This window comes from Mycena indigotica, assembly GCF_014461135.1.
Source record: "Mycena indigotica strain 171206Taipei chromosome Unknown Mind.scaff0018, whole genome shotgun sequence".
Classification (NCBI taxonomy): Eukaryota; Fungi; Basidiomycota; class Agaricomycetes; order Agaricales; family Mycenaceae; genus Mycena; species Mycena indigotica.
Genome location: NW_023503017.1, coordinates 84,551 through 110,859, shown reverse-complemented (window position 1 = coordinate 110,859; position 26,309 = coordinate 84,551). Strand labels below are relative to the sequence as shown.

At 52.6% G+C, this 26,309-nt stretch overlaps 1 protein-coding gene across 1 annotated transcript; it reads left to right on the top strand.

Annotated features, from left to right (window-relative positions):
- Positions 1-307: 307 nt before the first annotated feature.
- MIND_01402800 (uncharacterized protein) lies at positions 308-2,612 on the top strand (the record flags this gene model as incomplete). Its single annotated transcript, XM_037370430.1, has 14 exons — positions 308-422; positions 466-583; positions 639-891; positions 942-1,025; positions 1,070-1,166; positions 1,211-1,305; positions 1,352-1,417; positions 1,462-1,768; positions 1,819-1,993; positions 2,038-2,147; positions 2,196-2,238; positions 2,290-2,302; positions 2,351-2,455; positions 2,511-2,612. The coding sequence occupies 14 exons, from the start codon at positions 308-310 to the stop codon at positions 2,610-2,612; spliced, it is 1,683 nt and encodes a 560-aa protein (XP_037213022.1).
- Between the last annotated feature and the right edge of the window lie 23,697 nt (positions 2,613-26,309).

Sequence of the window (26,309 nt, the reverse complement as noted above, 5' to 3'; positions counted from 1 at the left end):
GTGATGATTCATTGATGGGATGTCGCGATCGCTTTTGCAAGGAGTTGAATTCAGGGATATTGGTTCAATTGAGGGTCTGAATTGCGGCGCACTCTGAAGCACCCACTTCTCAAGCACTAACTCGCGTGCCCAACGAACAATTATTTGCCGATGGGCCAGGGACCAGGGCGCGTCAGCGCATCACGGCGGTGACAGATCTTGGATTGCCGACTGGTCACATTCCCACGAACTTCGAGACCTCTCCGAGTAGACACGGGCTGACAGTGCCGCTAACTCTCTCCCTCCCACCACCGCTCCTTTCCCCTCCATGCGACGCGGCATCGCACTGTGGTCCGCGGTCTTCGCTGGCGCGACAGGTGTGACGGCGTCGTGCAGCTCATTTGGCAACCACGCACAAAGGCCGCAGGGGACGCCTTCGAAAGGTGCGTTCTTTTGTCTCTTCCTACATTGACCTGAGCGATTCAGGCCCGCTGGGGCTGCCATACATGCGTCCTGATCCCGGATGTCGCACATTCAACAGTTCCGCCGTCGAAAAAGTCGTCGATAACCTCGTAAAGCGGATGAAAGACCCCGACCTCGCGCGGTGCGTGCCGTGCCCATTACCCTCGCTTCTCTCACGCTTACCTGATCACCGATAGCCTCTTCCAAAACACATACCCCAATACACTTGACACGACGATCAAGTGGTTTAACGACGACCTCGCATTCGTTGTCACAGGCGACATTCCCGCCGAGTGGCTCCGCGACAGCTCGAATCAGTTCAAGCCGTATCTGAACTTGGTCGGCCATGATGAGCCACTGCGCCAGCTTACGAGGGGCGTAATCAATCTGCAGGCGCGGTATATCACACAATACCCGTACTGCAATGCATTCCAGCCCCCGCCAGAGTCGGTGTGTGGCCTACCGCTGTGTTGCCTGCTGCTGCTGACAAGGATACTCAGGGCCTACCGAAACAGTGGGGGAGCGGAGACACCGGCGCAAGGATATCTCCGCCCGACGACATGTCAATCGTATGGACTTGTGGCGTGCGTCGTCTGCTCCCTGGTTTTCCTTTTATTGACATCTGTAGTACGAGCTTGACTCGTTGCTGAGCTTTATCCAGCTCAGCAGGCTATACTACGACTTCTCAGGCGATACGACCGTGTTCACCTACGACAACGGCAAATGTGCGTTCATTTTGCTTTTGTTTCCCTCACTTACGACAAGGCAGGGTTTACCGCCATGGAGAGCGTGCTGAAGGTCATCGAAGACCAGACGGTGGGCACGTTCGATGCGGAGGGACACGTCGTGTCCTTCTACAATATTGTGCGCATTCACTCTCATTCGATTTGACCTTCTAATTGCTGTCCAGAGTGGGCCAAATCAACAGTACATGAAGAACAACGGGCGTGGTCCCCCCAAGGCCAAAGTCGGGCTGGTGCGTTCTCTCTTGCTTGGCTTCCGAATACTAACTTTATTTAGATCGGCACGACCTACCGCCCTTCAGACGACGTCGTCTACTTCCCATATAACATCCCGCACCAAGCCATGGCCATCGTGGAGCTGCGCGGGTTCGCTGCTTTGCTTTCTAACCTCAAAAAGCGCGCGGAGAAAGACACACATCTGGCGTCGGTGCTTAAAGACCACCCAGGCATGTCGGCGATGGCACTGAAGCGGGCCAAGAGCGTCGAAGACGCACTTTGGGAGTATGGCACGGTGCCGACGAAGAAGTGGGGAGAGGTGTTTGCGTACGAGGTCGATGGGTTTGGAGGGGCGGCCATTCAAGATGGTGAGTGTGTTTTGTTGGCTTATTGTTATGGGTGCTGAAACGGTTTTTAGACGCAAATGTGCCGTCGCTGATCTCCCTTCCGTACCTGGGCTTCGTGAACGCAACCGACAAGATATATAAAAATACACGCAAGATGCTACTGTCACCCAAGGGCAACCCGTATTATGCGCATGGGCCTGCCATAAGAGGCGTGTCGAGTCCGCATATTGACGAGGCGCATGTTTGGTGTGTTATTTTTAGCTTTGTCTTGTGAGGCTGACAACGGGCAGGCCAATGGGGATTGTAAGCGAGGTGTTTAGCAGCACGGACGACCAGGAGATCTTGGATGCGCTTGAGTGGCTGAAAAATTCGACGACAGGGCTGGGACTGATACACGAAAGTACGTGTTCAATATCCTTAATCTAAAGGTGGCTGAGTCCAGTCATAGGCGTGCATACGCATAATGGGCGGGATTATACTCGGCCGTGGTTGTGCGTGTTTTCATATTAGCTTCTACGCTTGTCTGCTGACTCTTATTTTAGTGCCTGGGCGAACGTGTGTATACTTGAATCTACCACAAATCACAATTAATGTGCGACCCAGTCCTACTTCGGCGAAGCGATAGTCTACCTCGCAGAGACGAAGCCGCACCTACTGTTTTCAGACCGCAAGCCGCTCGACCTCAAGGCGCTGCTCGGCGGCGAGACAGTGAGTTTCTTTTTCGGTGCAGTCTGATTTGCGGGCGTGCTGACGAAACTAGTAGCTGTCGACGGAGACAGTGACGCTCGGCAGCACGGATAGCTGGCGCGACTGGTGGGAGGGGTGGTGGCTCGGCATCACGCGCTGGGTAGATAACTTACTGTAGTTTGCTTAATACGTTATATTGGAGTTGTTTAGTGGGCTGCAATAATCAACACATGCGTGAAATGGGTAAATGTGTCTAGGTCTTTCATGGCCATGTAAGTTTTTTGAGTACTACATGTTCTGTGACTAAATAAGAGATGAGTTAGGAACCTAGACTCGCCTAACTATAACATGCATGTCAATGTATTTCAACATCATCTAGTAAAGAATGTGCTCAAATGGTATATACTTATAGTAGATGCTAATTATAGCTGAGGAACAAGTGACCTATGAACTCAGACTGCACTTAAGTACCGTCTAAGAACAAGCTTGATGGACTTGAGCTCATTCTTGGATGTTATACCAATTACAACCAGATTGAACGATAGCCAGAAGGGGAAATTCATCTGGCAATTGTTTTCTGGGTCCTGTATCAATACTCTGAGACATTATTCTGAGACATTTCACAAATATATAATCATCCCGATTGGGGTTGGCTATTATTATATCGTCATAATATAATATAATTATATTATTATTATATTATGCTGATGGCTGCAGCATCATGATAATATATCATAACATGTTATTCCAGGCTTGTGTCTTAGCCCCAAACCCATGAATATGATGTTAAACTGGCTTAAGTACTTCCTCTCTTTTTACTACTATTTGCACTATACTTATATAGCACAAATAGTCTCATTGGTTATTTTCAGCAAGATTGTATAGGCAACCCTGGAGGCTCAAAAGTGGCTTTCCTGCTAGGACTCTGATTTTCTGAAGAAGATTCAAAGAGAAGAAACTAGCACCCATCAGCATCCACATCTGATGATCCAATCACCATCTTATTGTCCATCTTATCTCCTCCTTGTCTTATCTTATCAACCAGGGCTAAAATAAAGGGTTTAAAAGGCAAAGAAAAAGGTTTCTTAAACCTAGGGTTTGACAAAACCTGCTAAAGCCAGCTTACTAACTGATGAAACTTTCACACCATAGGTCTTAGAAACACAACCTGAAGTTATCTTTCATACACCAGGTATTTTAATAAAATGGTTCACAAAGATCATTTTCCAAGATTATCAAATCAAATTATCAAATCACTATGTGAAAGTCAACTTTTAGTAATATAGAAAGAACTAGAGCAACAATAAAGGAAGTGGCTGATAATGAACCTACAGATACAGCTATATGGAAATCAATCAGACCAATGCATTTCAGTAGTAAAGTTAGAGATCTTCTCTGGAAAGCTATGCATAATACATTTAAAGTAGGATTATTCTGGGATAATATTTCTCACTTACAATCATTTGGTAAATGCCCTCTGTGTAAGGTCCCAGAGACTCTAGAACATATTATGCTAGAATGCATAGCCTTAGAAAGAATACATATTTGGAAACTAACTGAGCAGCTCTAGAGTATGAAATTTAGCCAATGGCCAAAAATTGAATGAGTATTAGTACTGGGATGCAATCTAATTAAGTTTCATGATAGTAAAGGAACTCTCCAGCCTCATAAAGATCGACTGTTCAGCATTTTAGTATCAGCTGCATAGTATATGATTTGGAATACATGAAATGAAAGACATCTAAAAAATCCTAATAAGATTTTTCAAGTTAACAAAATACATAATCAATAGCTTACAATGATAAATTCAATACTTCAACAAGATAGAATATTGACTAATAAATATAAATTTGATAAATTAGCTATTGACCACCAAGTAGTTCTAAATACTTGGAGTGGACTTCTGCTAGATGAAGACCCCTTGCTGGATAACTGGATAAATGAAAAGGGGGTTTTAGTGGGTATTCTACCTTTGAAGAAAGGTGTTGGATGAACCACACTAATAATAAGAGTCCCATACTGGTTTTAACATATGCATAAATGCATTTCCCCCTCCTGAGCTGACTGCATTTTCCTGGCTATTCCCAGTGCACCCGGCAGATGTTCTTTGGAATACTTCTGCAGACTGAAGTTCATTACTTCAAATGCTCAGAAGAGAAAAAAAGAAGAAGAAAAAATGAACTGAAATTTTTATATGGAATGTCACATCATGTCTCTACAGGCTAGCAGAGGAGTTCCCCTAACAAGGATGGTTGCTGCCACCTGATAAGAGTTGTTTAGTATTGGATATCACATATAAAGACTTTCTATTTTGATCAGAACCACTATTTAAGGGCAATTACTGCATGCTATCCAGTTTTTCTGATCTTGATGAATATTATATAGAATAGAAATTTATTACTCTGTCTATTTTTGATAAATTGATTGATCCTGATGGTATCACTGCTATTAAATAAATTATTTCTCTGATTTGGAATATGAAAAAAATCTGCCCAGAGATAACTAGTTTTAATGGCATTACTATTTCTGATGGCATCATCACTTCAACAAATATGTACTAATATCACATCGGGGTTTTGGTAAAAAAAAAACGGCCTGAAGCTGGACTTATTTGTGGCAGATACAGGCCTAAATAACTGGGGCCGATTGTTACGGCCCTGAGTTGGGTGCACATGACTTGGGAATTACCAAATAAGGTAATTTTCAAGTCACATGTGCTCAAATCCGCGGCCTTGATTTAAATCCAATCGGCTGACCCCATTTGGCGCCGGTTTTCCCACAAATAAGTCCTGCTTCGTGCCCCCGTTTTTACGCGAATCCCTGATGTGTATATCATTTACTACTAATATTAATGAATATCAAGAGAGTAAATCTTTACTGCTTGGCAGTATACAAATTGAGACAAAACTGAATTCAACCATATAAATAATTTTTATTAAGGAACCTATACTTAGTCGCAGCTCAAGGATTGGATCAGTCCAACCACTTTCTGGTTTACATAAAATCAAGTCAACTGGAGAAGCTAGATAGGTATTTGGAGAGCTCATAAGTCAACTTAATGACAGGATTAGTCATAAATATCCTTGACAACATGAGATTAACTATTACTACACATATCTCATCCAAGGATTGGTCTATTAAGCAAAGCCACCTGATGATCTTTTCAATATTCTAGAGTAAAAGTTGAACATGTTTTGGCGAGGATTTGAATTAGCTAAAACATGCTGTTTTTTGCTCTGACTTGTATGCCTATGAAGGAAGCAAACTTAGGTCTAATTTTTCTGTGAGGGGAACCTCCCTTTTGGCCCCTCGGAGATGATTCTGATTCTGGTCTGGTCCTCCATCTCTCCCGCACAATTACTGATCTGTCAACGCCCTCCCAACAGTTGTCCTAGGACCTTGTCTGCGACACCGCCCATGCCTGACAGCAGCAGCAGCTACAGACAAGCAGTATATAGTCAGCTACCTAGCAGGCGGACCCTTAGAGTTTCTTCTCTTTGGATCCTCCCCTGCTAGGACCTTGATCTCAGGCCTCCGGGGTTGCCCTTACATTTGGTGCAAATTTTTACAAAGGAAAATATTATAAAACCATCAGACAAACTCAATGCAGTAGAGCTTATTAGCTGCTGGAAAAACATATTTTTCTTTCTTTCTATTTCCCTTCTATCTTCCTTCCGAAAATTTGATGGAGCAGATTTTCTTGCAAGTTTTGCTATCAGCCATTGTGTCAATAGCCTATCATAATCTTTCATCTCTCCCCAGCATGTCGTCATAGCATGCATTGCCCCAGAAGCATGTAGCGTAGGTGACTCAGTTAGATAGGAGGCATAAGGGAATTAACAGGAGAGCATTGACCTCCAAGTCTGTATGCTACTGCTCTATAGCCAGCCGCCCTCTGGCACATTTCCTTTCCAAATTTTCCTAGTGGAGTGATGAAACACTTAGATTTCCTTCAGATCTACAGTACACACTATTTCTTGTTAAATCTGAGGCTGCTAATGAACTCTATTCTTGATTAATTTTGTAGTGAAAAGCCCTTTGAGTCTGCCAAAACAACCCTAAGAAAATAAATGGCTTTTTTGTTTGTTTTCTCTAGAGACAATGCAAAAATGGACAAGAAAACTGACACTGTGTCACAAACAACACCAATTCAGAGGATGCCAGTTGGCCAGTGAAGGCAAGCAAGAAGCACCGTGAAAGGATATCGTAAAGATGATGGAATTCGGAAGACTGGGGTACAAGACGAAATCTACTCTACTTATATACACTACTACCATGTGTTTACCATGCCTAATACGAGAGGCAATGACGTCATACTTTAGCCATGCCTTTACGTGCTGTTTGCCTCATGTCCAACTCCACGCTGTCAATCAACATCAGCATCGACATCTGATGATCCAATCACCATCTTATCGTCCATCTTATCTCCTCCTTGTCTTATCTTATCAACCAGGGCCAAAATAAAAGGTTTAAAAGGCGAAGAAAAAGGGTTTTTGAACCCAGGGTTTGACATTACCCCCCCTTCAAGGTCGACGTCCTCGTCGACAGAGGGCATTAAAGCGCGTTCATCATCCACCCCCCCTTCAGCCTCCACAAAATGGCCAGTCTGATAATTAAAGAGTTTCCGGGATGGATATGGGAGCTTCTCTTGCGTCGGCTTATAACGTTTGACCAGGTAATCCCAATGACCCTGGGCAAGGACAGGCACACTACGGGTCTTGACCACTGGGTTCTTCTGGTTGAACTCGTCTAACAATTCTTGAGAGTTCTCAAGCCTTTGCGCCGTCTCCCATGTATCCTCGCTATGCGGGTATCCCTTCCACTTCACCAGATACTGCCAACCACGACCACGTTTCCGCTTCTTCATAATCTCCTCAACCTCCCACTCCTCGTGATCATCCACAATGTCCGGTGGCGGCCTTTCTTCTCGCCGGTGGGGTGGTGGCTCGTGGTAGGGTGTCAGCTCTGTCTCATTGTAGACTGGATGAGCCTGACTAGAACCTGGCATCTTGAGTTCGTATGCCGAAGGTCCAACCTTTGCCTCCACTTTGAATGGTCCCACACGTCGATCGTTGAGCTTCTCGGATGGTCGATTCTGTTGCACTTTTGACCCTTCAACGTACACCTTATCTCCGACTTTGAACTCAGGTGCTGGTACACGTTTCTGGTCATAGTACTTCTTCATCCGCTCTTGGGCCTTCTTAATTGCCACCGTTGCATCCTCACGCACGCGCTGCATCTTTTTCGCGAATTCTTCTGCTGCCTCGACCTTAGAGTCATATGGTCCTTCGACGCCTTTCCAGGGATGGTACCCATGATCTAGGAAGAATGGCGAGACCTTGGTCGAAGCATGAGCTTTGTCGTTGTAGGCGAACTCGGCCAACGGTAACCATTCCGACCAGTCTGATTGGTGGTGGTTGACATAGATGCGGAGATAGTGTTCAATCTCTTTGTTCATCCGCTCTGTCTGACCGTCGGTCTGAGGATGGTATGCCGTGCTTGGGTTCATCTCTGTTCCCAGCAGCCGATTAAGCTCACGCATGAAGTCGGATACATAGCGGGGGTCTCGGTCTGAGATTATCTTCCGAGGAACCCCGTGATATCGCACAATCCGATCGCGTGTCAAGCGTGCGATTCCCTCGCTGTTGATCTTGATGCTCACAGGCTCAATATGGATCCGTTTGGTAAACAAGTCGACCCAGACTTGGATAGCTGTAAAGCCATTACTTTCTGGTAGTGGGCCGATCAAGTCCATTGACACTGTCTCCCATGGTCCATTGGGGACACTATGGGGTTTCAGGAATCCATGAGTTCGTTGTCTCCATCGAGTCCGTTGGCATGCATCACAGGTTCGGATATACTCTTTGATTTGGTTACCCATTCTGGGCCACCAATATTTACGTTCAATGAGTTCCTGGGTCCGATATTCTCCTGGATGTCCAACAAGCGGGGTATCATGATGCAAGCGAATGATCCGTTCGCGAAGAGTATCATCTCGAGGCACATAGATCTTGTCTCGGTAAAGGATCAGGTCGCCATCTTTTCGCCAATCAGGCAGCAACTTTTCAAGGGCCAATTTGACGCTGGTATCTAATCTTCTAGTCGATTTGATCTGACTAAGAAGATCGTCTTCTCTGGTCCCTCGAAGTGTATTTGAGTCGCTCTGAATAGTTCTGGCTTTAGGAGAATGACGTCCTTATTATCGTCCTTTCCTTGATCATGATCAGCCCGTCGAGATAGCAGGTCAGCCTTCCGATTAAGCGCTCCGGGCCGATGGTGCAGTGTGAAGTCATATTGTGACAATTCAGTGACCCATCGGGCTTGTCGGCGATTCAGTTTCTGGGGCTTCTTGAAATATTCGAGGTTTTGATGATCAGTGAAGATCTCGAACGTCTCCTTAGCACCCATGAGGATGGCACGATATTCTTCCAGCGCAAACATGATGGCGAGCATTTCTTTGTCATAGATTTCGTAATTTCGCTCTGTCTCCGTCAGGCTATGTGACAAGAACCCAACAGGACGCCATACACCATTCTGTTCTTGACTAAGAATGGCTCCAATTGCACCTTCAGAAGCATCAGCCTCAAGACGGAATTTTCCATCGTCCGTTGGCAGTGCCAGTACAGCATCCTCAGCTATTCGCGACTTCAGTCCATCGAAGGCTTGTTGCTGTTCTGGTCCCCAAGTCCAACCGCCTTTGCCAGTGAGCTTGGTCAAAGGTCGAGCCACTTCGCTGTATCCTCGAATAAATCGGGGTAGAAGTTGGTGAACCCTAGGAAAGCTTGCACATGCTTTACTGTTCTGGGCTGCGGCCATTCCATGACACCTTTGATCTTCACGGGATCCATTTTCATTGAGTTGTGCGAGATAATCACTCCCAGATACTCAATCTCAGTGCGTTCAAATTCACACTTTTCGGGTTTGAGATAGAGTTTGTGCTTCTGGAGAACCTCAAGCACCTGGCGAACAATCTTCCGATGTTCCTCCAGTGAATCCGTAAAGATAAGAATATCGTCAAGATAGACGACAACGTGTCCTTCATTGATCAGATCACGTAAGATGTCATTCATCATTGTTTGGAATGTTGCCGGCGAATTGGTAAGCCCAAAGAACATGACTAAGGGTTCGAACAGTCCTCGGTTGGTTCGGAAAGCTGCCTTCCACTCGTCTCCCTCCTTGATGTGCACATTATTATAACCCCAGCGAATGTCAAGCTTTGTGAAGTATCGGGCACCTTGGAGCTTATTGACAAGCTCAGAGATCAAGGGCAGAGGATAACGGTTTTTAATCGTCATCTCGTTTAACTTCCGATAATCTTGCACAGGTCGAAGAGAACCGTCTTTTTTCTTGACAAAGAAGAAGGCAGACGCCATCGGTGACTTTGATGGTTGGATGCGTCCGCTCTTTAGGTTTTCTTCCAGGAAATTGTCAAGCTCTCTTTGTTCATCACGAGACAGAGGATAGATTTTGCAATCTACAGCCTTAGAGTCTGGCTTGAGTTCGATCGCATGATCCCATGGACGACGTTCAGGTAGAGAGTCAAATGATTCTTTAGCGAACACTTTGACAAACTCTCGATACTGATTGGGAATCTTCTCCTCGGTCATTCGTTCTTTGTTTCGACCAGCTTCTTCTGCCATTCGCTGTGCTTGGGTCTCCTTTAGTCGGAGATCAACTGCTGGACCAAAGTCCACGAGCAAGATCGACTCTCCTTCTTCCAGATCAGGGTCGGCTTGGAACTCTCCATCACGAGCATTGCATTCAACAGGGCAGCGAGAAAACTTGATCTTTTGGGAGCGCCAGTCAATTTCAGGGTTATGTTTGAGAAGCCAATCGTATCCAATGAAGACACGGGCTTTACCCAGTCCAGTGACAAGGAAGCGTTGCATTTCCCAATGATCTCCAACACCCATGCGTAGTTCGACATAGTGTGTTATTTTGCCATGAGTGTTCTCGGTGCCGTCTGCATTGCGGGCGATAATATGAGAGTCCAGCTCTTTCAACTCAAATCCTTCAGCTTGGGCATATGCTCGGTCAATGCAGGTCGTTGTGCAACCATTGTCAAGCAAAGCCTTTATTGCGCGAACCTTGCCAGTCTCAGGAACCATGAGAGTTATTGGGACCAACATCTCATAGCGTTTACGTTCCCGTTGAAAGTCTTTCAGTTCCTGACTAAGACGATCTGGCTTGGTTCTAGCTTGTCGCGCAGCAGCCTCTTGCATCCGGATAGAGTCTCGAACCCTAGTGTGCGCTGGGACTGGAGGTACAGTCACATCAGCCTCCGCCTCCTCACTTCCTCTCTCAGTCTTTGTTGATGCGGTTTTTCTCCGCAGGCCTTTTGGAACTCAGTCCACCACTCATCTTTCTCAGCACGCTTTTGTTCCTTTAAGTTATGAAGACGATTCTGATTTTGCAAAACATGGATACGACGAGAGTTGTAAAGGAATTCATGTATGTCCTTTCGTAACGAGTCCGAGTCGGTATCATAAAAAGAGTCCGTAGCAGGCATATCGGGAGTCGCATTTAATTTACTGAGAGGGGAATAACGTCCATATTTCGAATCAATAGTTTCGGATCGCTCCGTCTCCTTGGCCAGGGGAGAGGAGCGCTTTAAAAACCCGCCTCGCGCAACTTCTGGATCAACTGTGCTAACGTGCCATCGAACTTGTCACCCTCATCAACTTGAGCCATCAAGGCCCTAACGCTGAGTTTCTTGTCAGACTGCGGGTCGGGCCGTGCAAGGACCTCTCCTAAGAACGCGCGCCCGGAACAGAACAGACGAATAGTCGGGCCCGCAAGTATGGCGGGCGGGGTAGATCGAAACCGAAAGGGCCCGTGAACTCGGTCCCTTGCCGTAGTCGGTGGTCGAAGGTTCGAATCGGGTCGTGTCGGGCCCGATGAGTCGATAGCGTCTCCTCGCACGGAGTAAGGTAGTTCTTCAGACGATCTAAGCGATAGAGTACAGGGTACACTATCGCGCATTATATACGCTGGCCCGCAAAGGGGGTGATCGGACACCCTGGCCCCTCCTCCTCCTCCTCACTCCCGTTCCTGGCCGCAGAGGGGACGATCGCACATCCCTTGCGGGCCAGGCGCTACTCCTGACCTCCTAGCACTCCTCCCCATTCCCCTGGTGTCGAGTTGGGCTCGGCGACGGCTCGACGCTGTCGTTCTCGGTCACGTGCTTCCCACGTGTGCGTTCCTCCTACTGGGGCGCATGTTCCCCGTCGTCACGTGCTGCGTGTTACGGGCCCGCAATGGCCCGACACCAGCGCCGGAGCGGACGGGCCGGGTCTTATCCGTGACATCACCCCCCCCTAGGAACGACTCGTCTCGAGTCGGCGTGGCTCGGTCGCCCGGTTTCTCGGGTTTAATTTTGACTCTAGCTCGTCCTTCCGATCGCAAATTCCATCCAGCCCATAAGCTTAAGCTAAGCTTCGGCTGCGCATTTTAATCTCCCATGGCTTCTGACGCCTCGTGGCGTCCGCAGATCGATTCTTCCTGTCCATCAAGTGTTTCACCGCGGTCACGTGCGGCGTAGCGTTTCGTGTTGCCAATTCAGTTGCGCGTCCTTTGTTCATATTGCTTGCGAGTGGGCTGTGCTGCGCGCCTCGGTCGAAGTTCGATATAGAACGTTCGTTCCCCATATAAGCCAGGGCTTTTCCCTTCTGATCCTCTTCATGTCGTCCCCCAACTTGTACCGCTCCGGGTTGTTGCCCCCCTTTGGCTCTCAGATGGTTCCCCCGTCGTCGGAGCCTGGTCGCCTGTTTGTTCGTTTTGCCTCCATGTCGCTCGTCGAGTTCCCTGCTTCCTGGCCCCTCTTGCAAGGGCGAGACCCGTCGTACCGGGAGTCATTCGAGCCCCTCCGCCTGTTGGAGGACTTGCCTCCGTCTCAAGCCGCCGACTATTCTTCCAAGCTGTTCCCTCGGTTAGCCCCCGTAGTCCGTTCCCATCGAGCTTCTACTCTCCCAGTCCCCCTGCCGCGCCCTTACTGCCGTCGTCCTCCCTTCGAATCTTGTGGCAGGGCGAGTTCGACCGCCTGATGAAAGCCGGTCTGTGGCAGCCGGTTGTCTTCGGGCCCCACCACCTTTACTTTGGCGTTTTGTTTGATGCGTTCCCCTCCTCCTTCGTCTGGCGTCGCGAGGACGGCTCCCTTCAGGATATCCGCCCCTTGTTCGGACAACTGGGCCGTGGCCTCCTTGCCCATCTCCTTTCTGCCGACACTTCCTCCCCGATGCTTTGTTCTTTCCCCGTTTGTGGCGTTGGGTGGTACGTTCCCTTCCTTGCCCGCTTCCGATCGTGTGCTGACGGTCTCCGCCCAGCGCCTCATCCTTCACGCCTTGTCTTGCGCTGCCTCCGTTGGCCTCCCCTCCTTCGTCTCAGACCGATTCCTCGTCTTGGCCCACGTGGCCGCTTTCGCGTGTTTCCCGGAGAGAATATAACTCGGCCCGATACGCTGGCCCGTCTGCTGGGCCCTCTCCCTCCGTCTCTCGTGCGCCGTTCCTTCACGCCGACCGGTGGTCGTCATTCGTTCGGGTAGTCTTCTTGCCGGATCCTCGGGACGAGGTCGCGTTCTCGGGTGGCCCTTCATTGGATGAGGCGGAGGCGGGCGTCTCTTTTAGCTTCCTCCCTTTGGCAACTTGGTTAGACGATCAATTCCCGAGCCCTGGAAGTGATCCGGAAGGTGCCGGGGTGACGGCCCTGATGGGAAAGCGCGTGCCCCCTACGCCCGTGGCTCGGGCGCGATCCTCCCCCTCTATGGAGATCGACGTGGAGCATGACGGTGCCCCGCCTGTTTCGACCCTCCTGTTCCTCCCCTCTGATCCGGACTCGAGTTCGGATGTGGAAGTCATTGCCGGCCCCCGTCGCTTGTCCTCGCTGGGGATCGACCCTTCGGAACACGATTCGGTAGAGGATGAGCTTGACCCTCCTTTTTCCCGGCCTCGTCGCCTACCCCGTTGCACCGGGATTTCGGCACCCCCTTGGCCCCTCGTCTCGAGTCCACTGGACAGCTGGCGCTTTTTCGGGAGAGCCCCCCGTCGCCCGGGGACCGTGATCCGATCCCTCTCCCCTGCTGCGAGTATTGCATCGCTCATGATCGTTTGTGCACCGTGTGGGGCCCCAGACAGTTCTCCCCAGAAACTCCCTGGTCCCGTGCGTCGGGCTTGTGACGCGTGTAGCCCGCTCCATCGTGCTTGTCTGCGCTGGCGGTCTTTTGCAGATGCGTACAAGGCTCGCTCCGCGGCTCTGCACGATTTTTCCTTCGAGTTTTGGGAGCGTCAAGTCGAGGATGGCGAGTTTGCGCTGCTACGTCCCGATCCCCGCTTCGCTGATCTAGTCGGGCTGTCCGCATCGGTCCCGTACCGGTCCTTCTTGTTCTCCTATTTGCCCCGATCAAACGAGGATCGGTTCGGGCGGAGCCCAACCCCGACGGTCGGGCCTTCTTCGGGCCGTCGTCGCCGCCCGGTCGTCCTTTCGTCAGCGTCTTCTCGGGACTCCTCCCCGTCCCCCGTGCGAAAACGAGTTCGCACCCGCTCGCCGTCTCCCCCACCATCGTCAAGTCGGCCCCCGCCGAGGCCCCGCCCCACTTTCCGCCGGCCGGCCTCCCCTGTCGCGAATCGCTCGTTAGGAGAGGCCTCGTCCCGGCCATCCGTCCCCTGGGGTGAGACCCACCCTCTTTCTTATCCCACCATGGGTTTCCAGGTGCCTTCGTTCCCTCGAGTCTCCCTGTGGTTCGGGAGGGATGGGACTTGGATCGGGCCATTGCCGAGTCTCGCCGGTTGCATGGGACCCGTCGGTACCCGCCGATCAGCGCTTGTCTCCGTTGGGCGTGCTGTTGCTGCAACAGTCGGCGGTTCATTCGGCCGACGGGGGCTTCCCGGATGCTCGGACCCGCGCACTCGCGGAGTTGTCGTCGATGCGTTCCCTGGATGCAGACCTCCGGTTGGTGAACTCGCTGGAGTCCCTGACCGCCTCGCGGACGTCGCCGACGTGTGCCGCTATCTGGGCGCCATTCTTCTGGCTATCCACCGGTCCGAAGGAGAGAGGTCGGGATTCTGGGAAACGCCGGAGGGTTTAGAGCGTCGGGCCGCTGAACGAGAGGTATATGCGAATGTGTGCCGTCAGGACGGCCTGAGCTTCGACATGATGGACCTGGATTAGGCTTCGGCGGGTCGTTCGTCGTCTTTCGGCGACCTCGGCCGGAGTTCCCCGTCTACTCGGGTCGCGGCGTTCGGGTATCCTCCTCCTTTTGTTTTGCTGTCATTGTTCGCGCGCTCTGTCCAGTCGGCCCCCTCCCGTAGGGCGCCCCCGTGATGATTCGGACCGTATCGTGTTTGTTTTTGGTCTGCGTGTTTTTTCCCCTTTTTTTGTATTTTGGCTGTTTTGTAATCGATCGATTCGTCTTGCGCTCGTCCGTTGTGTGATGGGTGAAGAAAGAGTTTTATTATTAGGGGCAGAGGCCCCGCCACAGATTAAGTAGAGCAGATTACGAGAGAGATAAGAACGGGCCCCCAGGGCCTTCGTGCGGAGGGAGGTGTGTCCCATTTCGTCAGGCAGAGTGTGCCGGTGGCCCGGGCGGTCCGAGACGATCGGATCGGGGTTCGGCCGTGCCGGGGAGGGCGGGGAGTTGTTGAGGCGTCGGCGCTTGCGGCGGGCCCGGCGCCCTGGGCCGGGCAAGTGTGTTCCATGTGCCGATGGTGTTCGTCCAAGGAGACCCGCCTAGGGGTGCCCCACTTCAGGGCGGGCTCCTTTCTCCCGTAGAGGACGCGGTTGAAGACCACGGGCTGGGCTTCGAGGGTGCGTCCGTATAGGTAGGCAAGGGAGGCGATGACGATAGCCACTATCGTGGCCCACGCCGGGAGTGCGATGACGGTGGTAGTGTCCATTCTGTTGCGGGTGTAGGGGGATCGCTTAGATTCTGTCAGACTGCGGGTCGGGCCGTGCAAGGACCTCTCCTAAGAACGCGCCCCGAACAGAACAGACGAATAGTCGGGCCCGCAAGTATGGCGGGCGGGGTAGATCGAAACCGAAAGGGCCCGTGAACTCGGTCCCTTGCCGTAGTCGGTGGTCGAAGGTTCGAATCGGGTCGTGTCGGGCCCGATGAGTCGATAGCGTCTCCTCGCACGGAGTAAGGTAGTTCTTCAGACGATCTAAGCGATAGAGTACAGGGTACACTATCGCGCATTATATACGCTGGCCCGCAAAGGGGGTGATCGGACACCCTGGCCCCTCCTCCTCCTCCTCACTCCCGTTCCTGGCCGCAGAGGGACGATCGCACATCCCTTGCGGGCCAGGCGCTACTCCTGACCTCCTAGCACTCCTCCCCATTCCCCTGGTGTCGAGTTGGGCTCGGCGACGGCTCGACGCGTCGTTCTCGGTCACGTGCTTCCCACGTGTGCTTCCTCCTACTGGGGCGCATGTTCCCCGTCGTCACGTGCTGCGTGTTACGGGCCCGCAATGGCCCGACACCAGCGCCCGGAGCGGACGGGCCGGGTCTTATCCGTGACATTTCTTCTGAGGGGGGTCCGGGCAGTTGCGACTAATGTGGCCAATTTTGCCACAGTTGAAGCAGCGCAGAGGTTTCCACTTCTGTCGAGCGCGGTCGACGTCCATGGCATCGGGGTCTTTGGCAGGCGCAGTCACTTGCGGTACTGGGGCATGTGGGGCGGCGGGCGGAGTACGTTGGAATTGAGGTATGAAACCAAACGTCTGTCCGCGGCGGCCCAAACGCAGCCTGTTCCGAGACAAGTTCGCGTCGATCTGCATCAGACGCTCTTTCCATTCCAAATAGGTTTTGGGCAGGGCAGTGCCTCCCACATAGATAGGACCAGTGATCTCCGTATTGACTAACTCCTCAAGAAGCTGGATCAGGAACGCGTCGTATGTACAAGGCTTGGCATTGGGACTATAGCCAGCCTGTTCTGCCAGCAATTCAAAAGACTGGAAGAAGTCGGTCAGCGACATCTTATTTTGACGAGTAGTCGTCAGCTTCAGATGCGCTGCCTGTGCGATGTTCGTATCCTTGAATGAGAGTTCCAGCTCCGATGAGATCGTCGAATGTATAGGTGGCCGCAAGCACACCATTCTTAAGGGTTCGCTTTTTCCAATTGCGCACCCAGTCAGCTGCCGTACATGCGGAAGCATCTGCAGATCGAAGGTACGAGATCAAGAACCAAATTCGCTTATGATCCGTATCGAGCGCATCAGCGTAAGCCGCAATATAAGTTGTGACGGAATCGTAGAAATTTTCCCAAAGCGATTTCTCGCCAGAGAAGAGAGGAGGGGGGTTATAAGTACGACGCGAGACATGTTGGTTGGTTGTTGGGGTGCGGGTGCAGGTGTTGGTTGGGGGTACGGTTGCGGGGGTAGGAGCAATGGCAAGAGTGGCCAAGGCGGAGATTGGGGAAGGAGGAAGAGAGTCGAGGTAAAAGTGGTTGAATGGAGAGGGGATAGGGGAGAGAGAGCGGGGTGTAGAATTTCTTGAAGACTCCTCAGAAGGAGCCCCTGACGAGAGGTCAGGGATCAAAGCGCGGAGAGCGCCACAGAGGATGGACCGGAGAGTCCGTTGTCGGGGGTCCAAGAGACCTGTTGCGTGAGAGGAATCCACCGGGGCCTTCTACGACACACCCCGCCTGGACGAACTAGGGTTCTCCGAAGATTGCCCCTGCGCTCCTTGTAGCAGCTATGACTCTACGAAAGCACCTGGGTTGGGCCAGACGTCTCTCTTGCAAGTACGAAGCGCGTGTCCTCTCGAGTGGGTCCCTTGGATTGTCGTCTCCAAGTGTACCTAGCCAAGAAGAAAAGAACCTAGAGCAAAAGGACCTAGAGCAGACGACCTAAAGCAGAAGAGAAGAGGCGTGGGAAAGGGATGGGAGGAAAATTGGCGATAGTTTCGGGGTAGGGGAGTGGTTTGGGTAGGTGGTAGGAGGTAGGAAGGTACGAGGGTAAGAGGGTAGTCTTCGAATTATGTCACAAACAACACCAATTCAGAGGATGCCAGTTGGCCAGTGAAGGCAAGCAAGAAGCACCGTGAAAGGATATCGTAAAGATGATGGAATTCGAAGACTGGGGTACAAGACGAAATCTACTCTACTTATATACACTACTACCATGTGTTTACCATGCCTAATACGAGAGGCAATGACGTCATACTTTAGCCATGCCTTTACGTGCTGTTTGCCTCATGTCCAACTCCACGCTGTCAATCAACATCAGCATCGACATCTGATGATCCAATCACCATCTTATTGTCCATCTTATCTCCTCCTTGTCTTATCTTATCAACCAGGGCCAAAATAAAAGGTTTAAAAAGGCGAAGAAAAAGGGTTTTTGAACCCAGGGTTTGACACACTGTCAACTTTTATTTTATTTTTCTGCTAAGAAAAATTCAGTACAGAAGCCTGAATTAGTTTGCACCTATTTTGTGGGTCAAACAAAAACTCCCAGGTTGTATTGCCAGATTTGCGAACAAATGTGTCCACTGGCCATTTGTGAGTTTCAAAAACCGCGATGTACTAGCACAAAAATTAGATATCTCTGTCCTTTTATCTCTGTGAAAGCAAAATATTTTATATGCTTTGCTTGTGTCAAAATTGAACAAAAAACCACCAGTTTGAACTGATTTTTTGCTTGAAAACTGGCCATTTTTGTGCTAGCTTCTGCTAAAAAATACTCCTAAAACCACCCTGTGTTCATGCACTGGCAAATTAGGATGAGAGAGGTGGTGCAGCACTGGTGCTGCGGTGGTCACGCAATTCGCGGGGCACAATTCATGTCACGCGGCTCACGTCACTTTTTTCATGCACTCAGCTTGCTTGGCCTATCTACAGTGCCCATGGGCACTTCTCGATTGCCGGATATAGGTGATGTGACACCTCCGAAGGCAGCCGAAACCACATTTTCCCAGGACTTGTCAAAGGTCCGAAAAGTGCATAAATCGATAGGTCTCAGCAAGAGCTACCGACTAATAAAATTTCTAAGGAATCGGACAAGATTTCAATTTTCAGAGTGTCAGAAAAGTGAAATATCGTGCGAAAATGGGCCTTCTAGGGCCCAGATTGATGCCGTGATGCCCGATGACCCGCGGAAACGTGTTTTTGGCTCAAGATCTACCTCTTGACTGGTCAAAAATGGAAAAAAACTCCACTTTGCCATTGGCAGGCCATGTCACATAGTGTAACACCGGCCACTCTCTTAGGCTTGCCGCAAGAGGTGGCAGATTCATCAGATCTGCCAACAGACAACAACACGTGCCTCGACCCCCCCCCCCCAGATTTGGGAACTGTCATCGGCCGCATCACTGGTGAGTGACAGCCTGAGCAGCGATTCTGTCTTTCTTCCTTGCAACTTGAACTTCCTTGATGAACAAGGGCTTGTTGCTGCACTGCTGAGCCAGCGCACCACCGCTGGACTCCTACATGACCAGCACCATCACCTCATTCGTCAATCCCCCTCTAAACCCTCAGTGTGGATAAACACAATGATGCACCATTGCGTGTAAATAATGAACATACTCCTGGCCAATTCGAGTTCCCCGCTTAGTATACTAGTAGACAACTGTATTCTATCTCTTTTCATGCACAGTCGTCGCCAACCAGCAGTCCGCATCACCGGGCAACAACCAAATTCGGCGACATCTGTCATTATTGATCAATCTTATGTTTTTAGCTGGTTGGCAGGGCTGACGAATCTGCCACCTCTTGGCTTGCCGACTGTCGAATGGCCATCAGCAGCATGGTTGTCACCAGAGATGGGTGTTTTAGGCTTGTTTGGGTCTAATCTCGTTCGCTGGAGGGAGAAATACCATCAAAATTTCTGCAAGAAGGGCCGAAAAAGTGAAACACCGTGGGAAAATCCAACTTAAAGGCATAAATCCAGAAAACCACTTGATCTGGTGATGGGACATGAGACATGAGACAGCTGTCTTATGGGGAGCTGTGGAAATACCCAGGGGGCAATGTAGATATCCACCAGGGTGATAGTATCTTCTCTCCCTGGTTGTTCACAGATAAACACATGGTTCTAATGTCTTTCCCCCTGGGGCAAAAGCAACTAGTCCCCTGGTTATTGCTCAGAGATGCCCCTGGTTGTGCATGTAGTAAAGCTTGGCACGAGTGCCACGAATAAATATTTGTACTCTTCCCGTGGGTATTTCAATTCCCAAAACCTGAACTCACATTCATCCCATCCGGCATCCGTACGGTTGGCATCCGCGGATGTCACACTCACGGATTCAAGAGTGTCGAAAGTTTTTAGATATAGATACAAAAACTATATCACATGTAGACTAATTGTCACTAACTTCTACCTCCTCATCACTTGATTCATCATCCGCTGTGTTGTTAGCTCCCCGCTTTCGAGACACCCGCGTCGAGAGTTTTTGCACAGCCTTCTCCTCCGGGATCAGGCCATCTCGGCGCCACGCAGATACAAGGGCATTTGCCCGGATGGTCTCTGGCGATAATGCGTGTCGTCGCTTCGTGACCATGCCACCACCATGTGAGAATGCGCGCTCTACATCAACTGAAGTCGCTAGAACAGACATTAGAATAGAACACATACTTGAAGACAGTTCACATACCTGGTGCTCCAAGAAAGTCTTCAGCCATCTGTATCAGCGCCGCGTTGTTCGGCGAGGGCTTAGCCGCGTACGGGGACAGCGTCCCAAACCAGAGGAGTGGCTTCTGGCAGTTATCGCGAGGGATTGGAGGAGAGGCCAGAAGGTCTTCGAATGGGTCTGCACTGATCGGCTTTGCATCGAGGGTGTCAAAAATTGTCTTCGGGGCCGTGACCGCGACTGCTGCTGGCGCCTCCACACGATAGTGGTCAATCCACTGCTGGCGTGCGATCTCCACTGCTGTATCCTTCCACTCTCGTTCCCACCCCACGCTCTCGAAGTACGCCAGGCCATACGACGGGTGCATCACTGAACATTTATTAGTCCATTAATCATGAGAAGAGCAGCGCGTAAACTTACACATAGCGACACGATAAATAATCGAGTCGTCAGTTTTGGAATAATACTTGTCGAGAATTCCGAGCCCCGCCACAGCCGCCATTCGGACCACGGCAAACATAGATTGCTGTGTCGATTTGAGGGGTCGTGCTGGTGCCGCCTTTGGGTGAATGAAGACAGTTGTCTCGGTACTTTGCGCGATATCCTCAAGATGCTGGTTGAGCAAGTCGATGATTGGGATCACCTCGAAGATTCGAGGGTGCTTGTTGGTCGAGAGGCGGATCGTAGCATCTTTGAACGGCTGCCACAATCGTTAGCATCAATAATAGTATGCCAATGTAGCCCACAAACCTTCAACACTATTTGTAGTTGGTGTACGACCTGCCACTCTTCATTCGAGAGGAGCAACTTCTTGATACTCGAGCGGCCCGTTGACGTCGTGCATAGACGGTCAAGAGCCGGTTGGAGCTCCAGCCCACGCGGATAGAGCAATTTCCGCAAGCTGCTTTCGCAACCGTTCGGAATTGAAGATTCGGTGGCCAAGACGGTTGAGCTGGCAGGACAAATGAGCTCTTCGCTTTTTTATACCAAAAAGCGGACACACCTTGCGATAGGCATTCTGTGCCATCTTCCTCTCCTGTTCATCCAACAACAAATCAAGCGCTCTTGCCTCCAGTAGCGCCTCCAAATCTAAATCGGCGATCGCAGCAGCGTCCGCTCGCTTCAACAGCATCCTCCACCTCTTCCATCGCCGCCAGAAGCTCGTCGTCATCGACAGCGTCGAATTCATCATCGTCCTCGCCAGCGTCGCTCGCTTCAACAGCATCCTCCACCTCTTCCATCGCCGCCAGAAGCTCGTCGTCATCGACAGCGTCGAATTCATCATCGTCCTCGCCAGCGATTGGCTTCGAACCTTTCGGCGGGACAAAAGGCGAGAGAATTGCCTAGATTTGTTGAGAGAGTTGCTGGGTGACAAGAGAGCACGACATACCTTCACAACCAGGTTCAGAATATGCGCAAAGCATCGAATACGAGTTGCTTGGCTCAGTCGAGCGGTCGTTGGCAACATCTCGACGAGATTTTCCACCATTGTGTCGTTATTGCTGGCATTATCGCCGACAATACTAAGCACCTACAGGGGCAGGTTCAAGCAACCGCAGGGAGGATTCATGAGCATAATGTACCTTGTTTTGAATGCCAAACTCGGCGAATGTGTCGGCAATAGCTCGTGCAAGGTTGTGCCCGGTATGCGAGATCGAAAGGCTGCAAGATGTCAGACTGCGGGTCGGGCCGTGCAAGGACTTCTCCTAAGAACGCGCGCCCGGAACAGAACAGACGAATAGTCGGGCCCGCAAGTACGGCGGGGCGGGGTAGATCGAAACCGAAAGGGCCCGTGAACTCGGTCCCTTGCCGTGGTCGGTGGTCGAAGGTTCGAATCGGGTCGTGTCGGGCCCGATGAGTCGATAGCGTCTCCTCGCACGGAGTAAGGTAGTTCTTCAGACGATCTAAGCGATAGAGTACAGGGTACACTATCGCGCATTATATACGTGGGCCCGCAAAGGGGGTGATCGGACACCCTGGCCTCTCCTCCTCCTCCTCGCTCCCGTTCCTGGCCGCAGAGGGGACGATCGCACATCCCTTGCGGGCCAGGCGCTACTCCTGACCTCCTAGCACTCCTCCCCATTCCCCTGGTGTCGAAGTTGGGCTCGGCGACGGCTCGACGCGTCGTTCTCGGTCACGTGCTTCCCACGTGTGCGTTCCTCCTACTGGGGCGCATGTTCCCGTCGTCACGTGCTGCGTGTTACGGGCCCGCAATGGCCCGACACCAGCGCCGGAGCGGACGGGCCGGGTCTTATCCGTGACATCACCCCCTCCCTAGGAACGACTCGTCTCGAGTCGGCGTGGCTCGGTCGCCCGGTTTCTCGGGTTTAATTTTGACTCTAGCTCGTCCTTCCGATCGCAAATTCCATCCAGCCCATAAGCTTAAGCTAAGCTTCGGCTGCGCATTTTAATCTCCCTGGCTTCTGACGCCTCGTGGCGTCCGCAGATCGATTCTTCCTGTCCATCAAGTGTTTCACCGCGGTCACGTGCGGTATAGCGTCGGTCTTTTTCAATTCAGTTGCGCGTCCTTTGTTCGTATTGCTTGCGAGTAGGCTGTGCTGCGCGCCTCGGTCGAGTTCGATATAGAACGCGTTCGTTCCCCCATATAAGCCGGGGCTTCCCCTTCTAATCCTCTTTATGTCGTCCCCCAACTTGTACCGCTCCGGGTTGTTGCCCCCTCTCAGCTCTCAGATGGTTCCCCCATCCTCAGAGCCGGGTCGTCTGTTCGTCCGCTTCGCCTCTATGTCTCTCGTCGAGTTTCCTGCTTCCTGGCCCATCGCGCAAGGGCGAGACCCGTCGTACCGGGAGTTGTTCGAGCCCCTGCGCCTGTTGGAGGACTTGCCCCCGTCTCAAGCCGACGACTATTCCTCCAAGCTGCTCCCTCTGTTGGCCCCCGTAGTCCGTTCACATCGAGCTCCCGCTCTCCCAGTCCCCCCCGCAGCGCCCCCGCGGCCGTCGTCTTCCCGCCGAATCTTGTGGCAGTGCGAATTCGACCGCCTAATGAAGGCCGGTCTGTGGCAGCCGCTTGTCTTCGGGCCCCATCACCTCTATTTCGGTGTTCTGTTCGATGCTCCCCCCTCCTCCTTCGTCTGGCGTCGCGAGGACGGCTCTCTTCAGGATGTTCGCCCTTTGTTTGGACAACTGGGCCGTGGCCTCCTTGCGCACCTCCTCGCTGCCGACGCTGCCTCGCCCAGTGATTCGTTTTTTCCCCGTCTGTGGCGTTGGGTGGTATGTCTCCTTCTCTGTGCGCTTTCGGCCGGTGCTGACTGGCTCCGTTCAGCGACTCATCCTTCACGCCTTGTCTTGCGCCGCTTCTGTCGGCCTCCCCTCCTTCGTCTCAGACCGATTCCTCGTCCTAGCCCACGTGGCCGCTTTCGCGTGTTTCCCAAAGAGAACGTAGCTCGGCCCGATCGCTGGCCCGACTACTGGGTCCTCTCCCTCCATCTCTCGTGCCGCCGTTCCTTCATGCCGACCGGTGGTCGTCCTTCATCCGGGTGGTTTCCTTGCCTGATCCTCGGGAGGAGTTTGCCTTCTCGGGCGGCCCCTCGTTGGATGAGGCGGAAGCGGGTGTTTCGTTCAGCTTCCTCCCGTTGGGGGCCTGGTTGGATGATCAATTTCCGAGCCCCGAGAGTGATCCGGAGGGTTCCGAGTCGACGGCCCCGGTTATGAAGCGCGTTCCCCCTACTCCAGTGGTTCGGGCGCGGTCTTCGTCTTCGATGGAGGTTGACGTGGAACGGGATGGTGCCCCGCCGGTTTCGACCCTGCTTTTCCTACCTTCCGACTCGGGTTCGGATTCGGATGTGGAGGTGATCGCCGACCCTCGTCGTTTGTCTTCGGTGGGGATCGACGCCTCTGAACACGAGTCGGCTACGGATGCCCTCGACCCTTCCTTCTCCCCAGCCGTGTCGCCTGCCCCGTTGCAACGGGATTTCGGCACCCCCTTGGCCCCTCGTCTTGAATCTACTGGACAGCTGGCGCTTTTCGAGGGGAGCCCCTCGTCAACCGGGAACAGTGATCCGATCCCTTTCCCCTCGCTGCAGTATTGCATCGCTCATGATCGTTTGTGCACCGTGTGGGGGCGTCCCAGATAGTTCTCCCCAGAAACTCCCTGGTCCCGTGCGTCGGGCTTGTGACGCGTGCAGCCCGCTCCATCGTGCCTGTCTGGCGTTGGCGGTCTTTTGCAGATGCGTACAAGGCTCGCTCCGCGGATCTGCACGATTTTTCCTTCGAGTTTTGGGAGCGTCAAGTCGAGGATGGCGAGTTTGCGCTGCTACGTCCCGATCCCCGCTTCGCTGATCTAGTCGGGCTGTCCGCATCGGTCCCGTACCGATCCTTCTTGTTCTCCTATTTGCCCCGATCAAACGAGAATCGGTTCGGGCGGAGCCCAACCCCGACGGTCGGGCCTTCTTCGGGCCGTCGTCGCCGCCCCGGTCGTCCTTTCGTCAGCGTCTTCTCGGGACTCCTCCCCGTCCCCGTGCGAAAAACGAGTTCGCACCCGCTCGCCGTCTCCCCCCCCCATCGTCAAGTCGGCCCCCGCCGAGGCCTCGCCCGCTTTCCGCCGGCCGGCCTCCCCTGTCGCGGATCGCTCATTAGGAGAGGCATCGTCCCGGCCATCCCGTCCTGCGGGTGAGACCCACCCTCCTTCTTATCCCACCATGGGTTTCCAGGTGCCTTCGTTCCCTCGAGTCTCCCTGTGGTTCGGGAGGGGATGGGACTTGGATCGGGCCATTGCCGAGTCTCGCCGGTTGCATGGGGACCCGTCGGTACCCGCCGATCAGCGCTTGTCGCCGTTGGGCGTGCTGTTGCTGCAACAGTCGGCGGTTCATTCGGCCGACGGGGGGCTTCCCGGATGGTCGGACCCGCGCACTCGCGGAGTTGTCGTCGATGCGTTCCCTGGACGCAGACCTCCGGTTGGTGAACTCGCTGGAGTCCCTGACCGCCTCACGGGACGTCGCCGACGTGTGCCGCTATCTGGGCGCCATTCTTCTGGCTATCCACCGGTCCGAAGGAGAGAGGTCGGGATTCTGGGAAACGCCGGAGGGTTTAGAGCGTCGGGCCGCTGAACGAGAGGTGTATGCGAACGTGTGCCGTCAGGACGGCCTGAGCTTCGACATGATGGACCTGGATTAGGCTTCGGCGACTCGTTGGTCGTTCTTCGCGACATCAGCCGGGATTCCCCGTCTACTCGGGCCTCGGCGTTCGGGTATCCCCGTCCTCTGGTTTGCTGTCATCGTTCGCGCGCCTTGTCAAGTCGGCCCTCTCCCATAGGGCACCCCCGTGGTGGTTCGGACCGTATCGTGTTTTTGTCTGCGTATTTTCCCCTTTTTTGTATTTTTTTCTGCTGTCTGTAATCGATCGATTTGTCTTGCGCTCGTCCGTTGTGCCAGTGTGATGGGTGAAGAAAGAGATTTATTATTAGGGGACAGAGGCCCCGCCACAGATTAAGTAGAGCAGATTACGAGAGAGATAAGAACGGCCCCCAGGGCCTTCGTGCGGAGGGAGGTGCGCCCCATTTCATCAGGCCGAGTGTGCCGGTGGCCCGGGGCGGTCCGAGACGATCCGGATCGGGGTTCGGCCGTACGCGGGGGGGGGGGGAGTTGTTGAGGCGTCGGGCGCTTTGCGGCGGGCCCGGCACCGTGGGCCAGGCAAGCGTGTTCCATGTGCCGATGGTGTTCGTCCAAGGAGACCCGCCTAGGGGTGCCCCACTTCAGGGCGGGCTCCTTTCTTCCGTAGAGGACGCGGTTGAAGACCACGGGTTGGGCTTCGAGAGTGCGTCCGTATAGGTAGGCAAGGGAGGCGATGACGATAGCCACTATCGTAGCCCACGCCGGGAGTGCGATGACGGTGGTAGTGTCCATTCTGTTGCGGGTGTAGGGGGATCGCTTAGATTCTGTCAGACTGCGGGTCGGGCCGTGCAAGGACTTCTCCTAAGAACGCGCGCCCGGAACAGAACAGACGGATAGTCGGGCCCGCAAGTACGGCGGGCGGGGTAGATCGAAACCGAAAGGGCCCGTGAACTCGGTCCCTTGCCGTGGTCGGTGGTCGAAGGTTCGAATCGGGTCGTGTCGGGCCCGATGAGTCGATAGCGTCTCCTCGCACGGAGTAAGGTAGTTCTTCAGACGATCTAAGCGATAGAGTACAGGGTACACTATCGCGCATTATATACGCGGGCCCGCAAAGGGGGTGATCGGACACCCTGGCCCCTCCTCCTCCTCCTCGCTCCCGTTCCTGGCCGCAGAGGGGACGATCGCACATCCCTTGCGGGCCAGGCGCTACTCCTGACCTCCTAGCACTCCTCCCCATTCCCCTGGTGTCGAG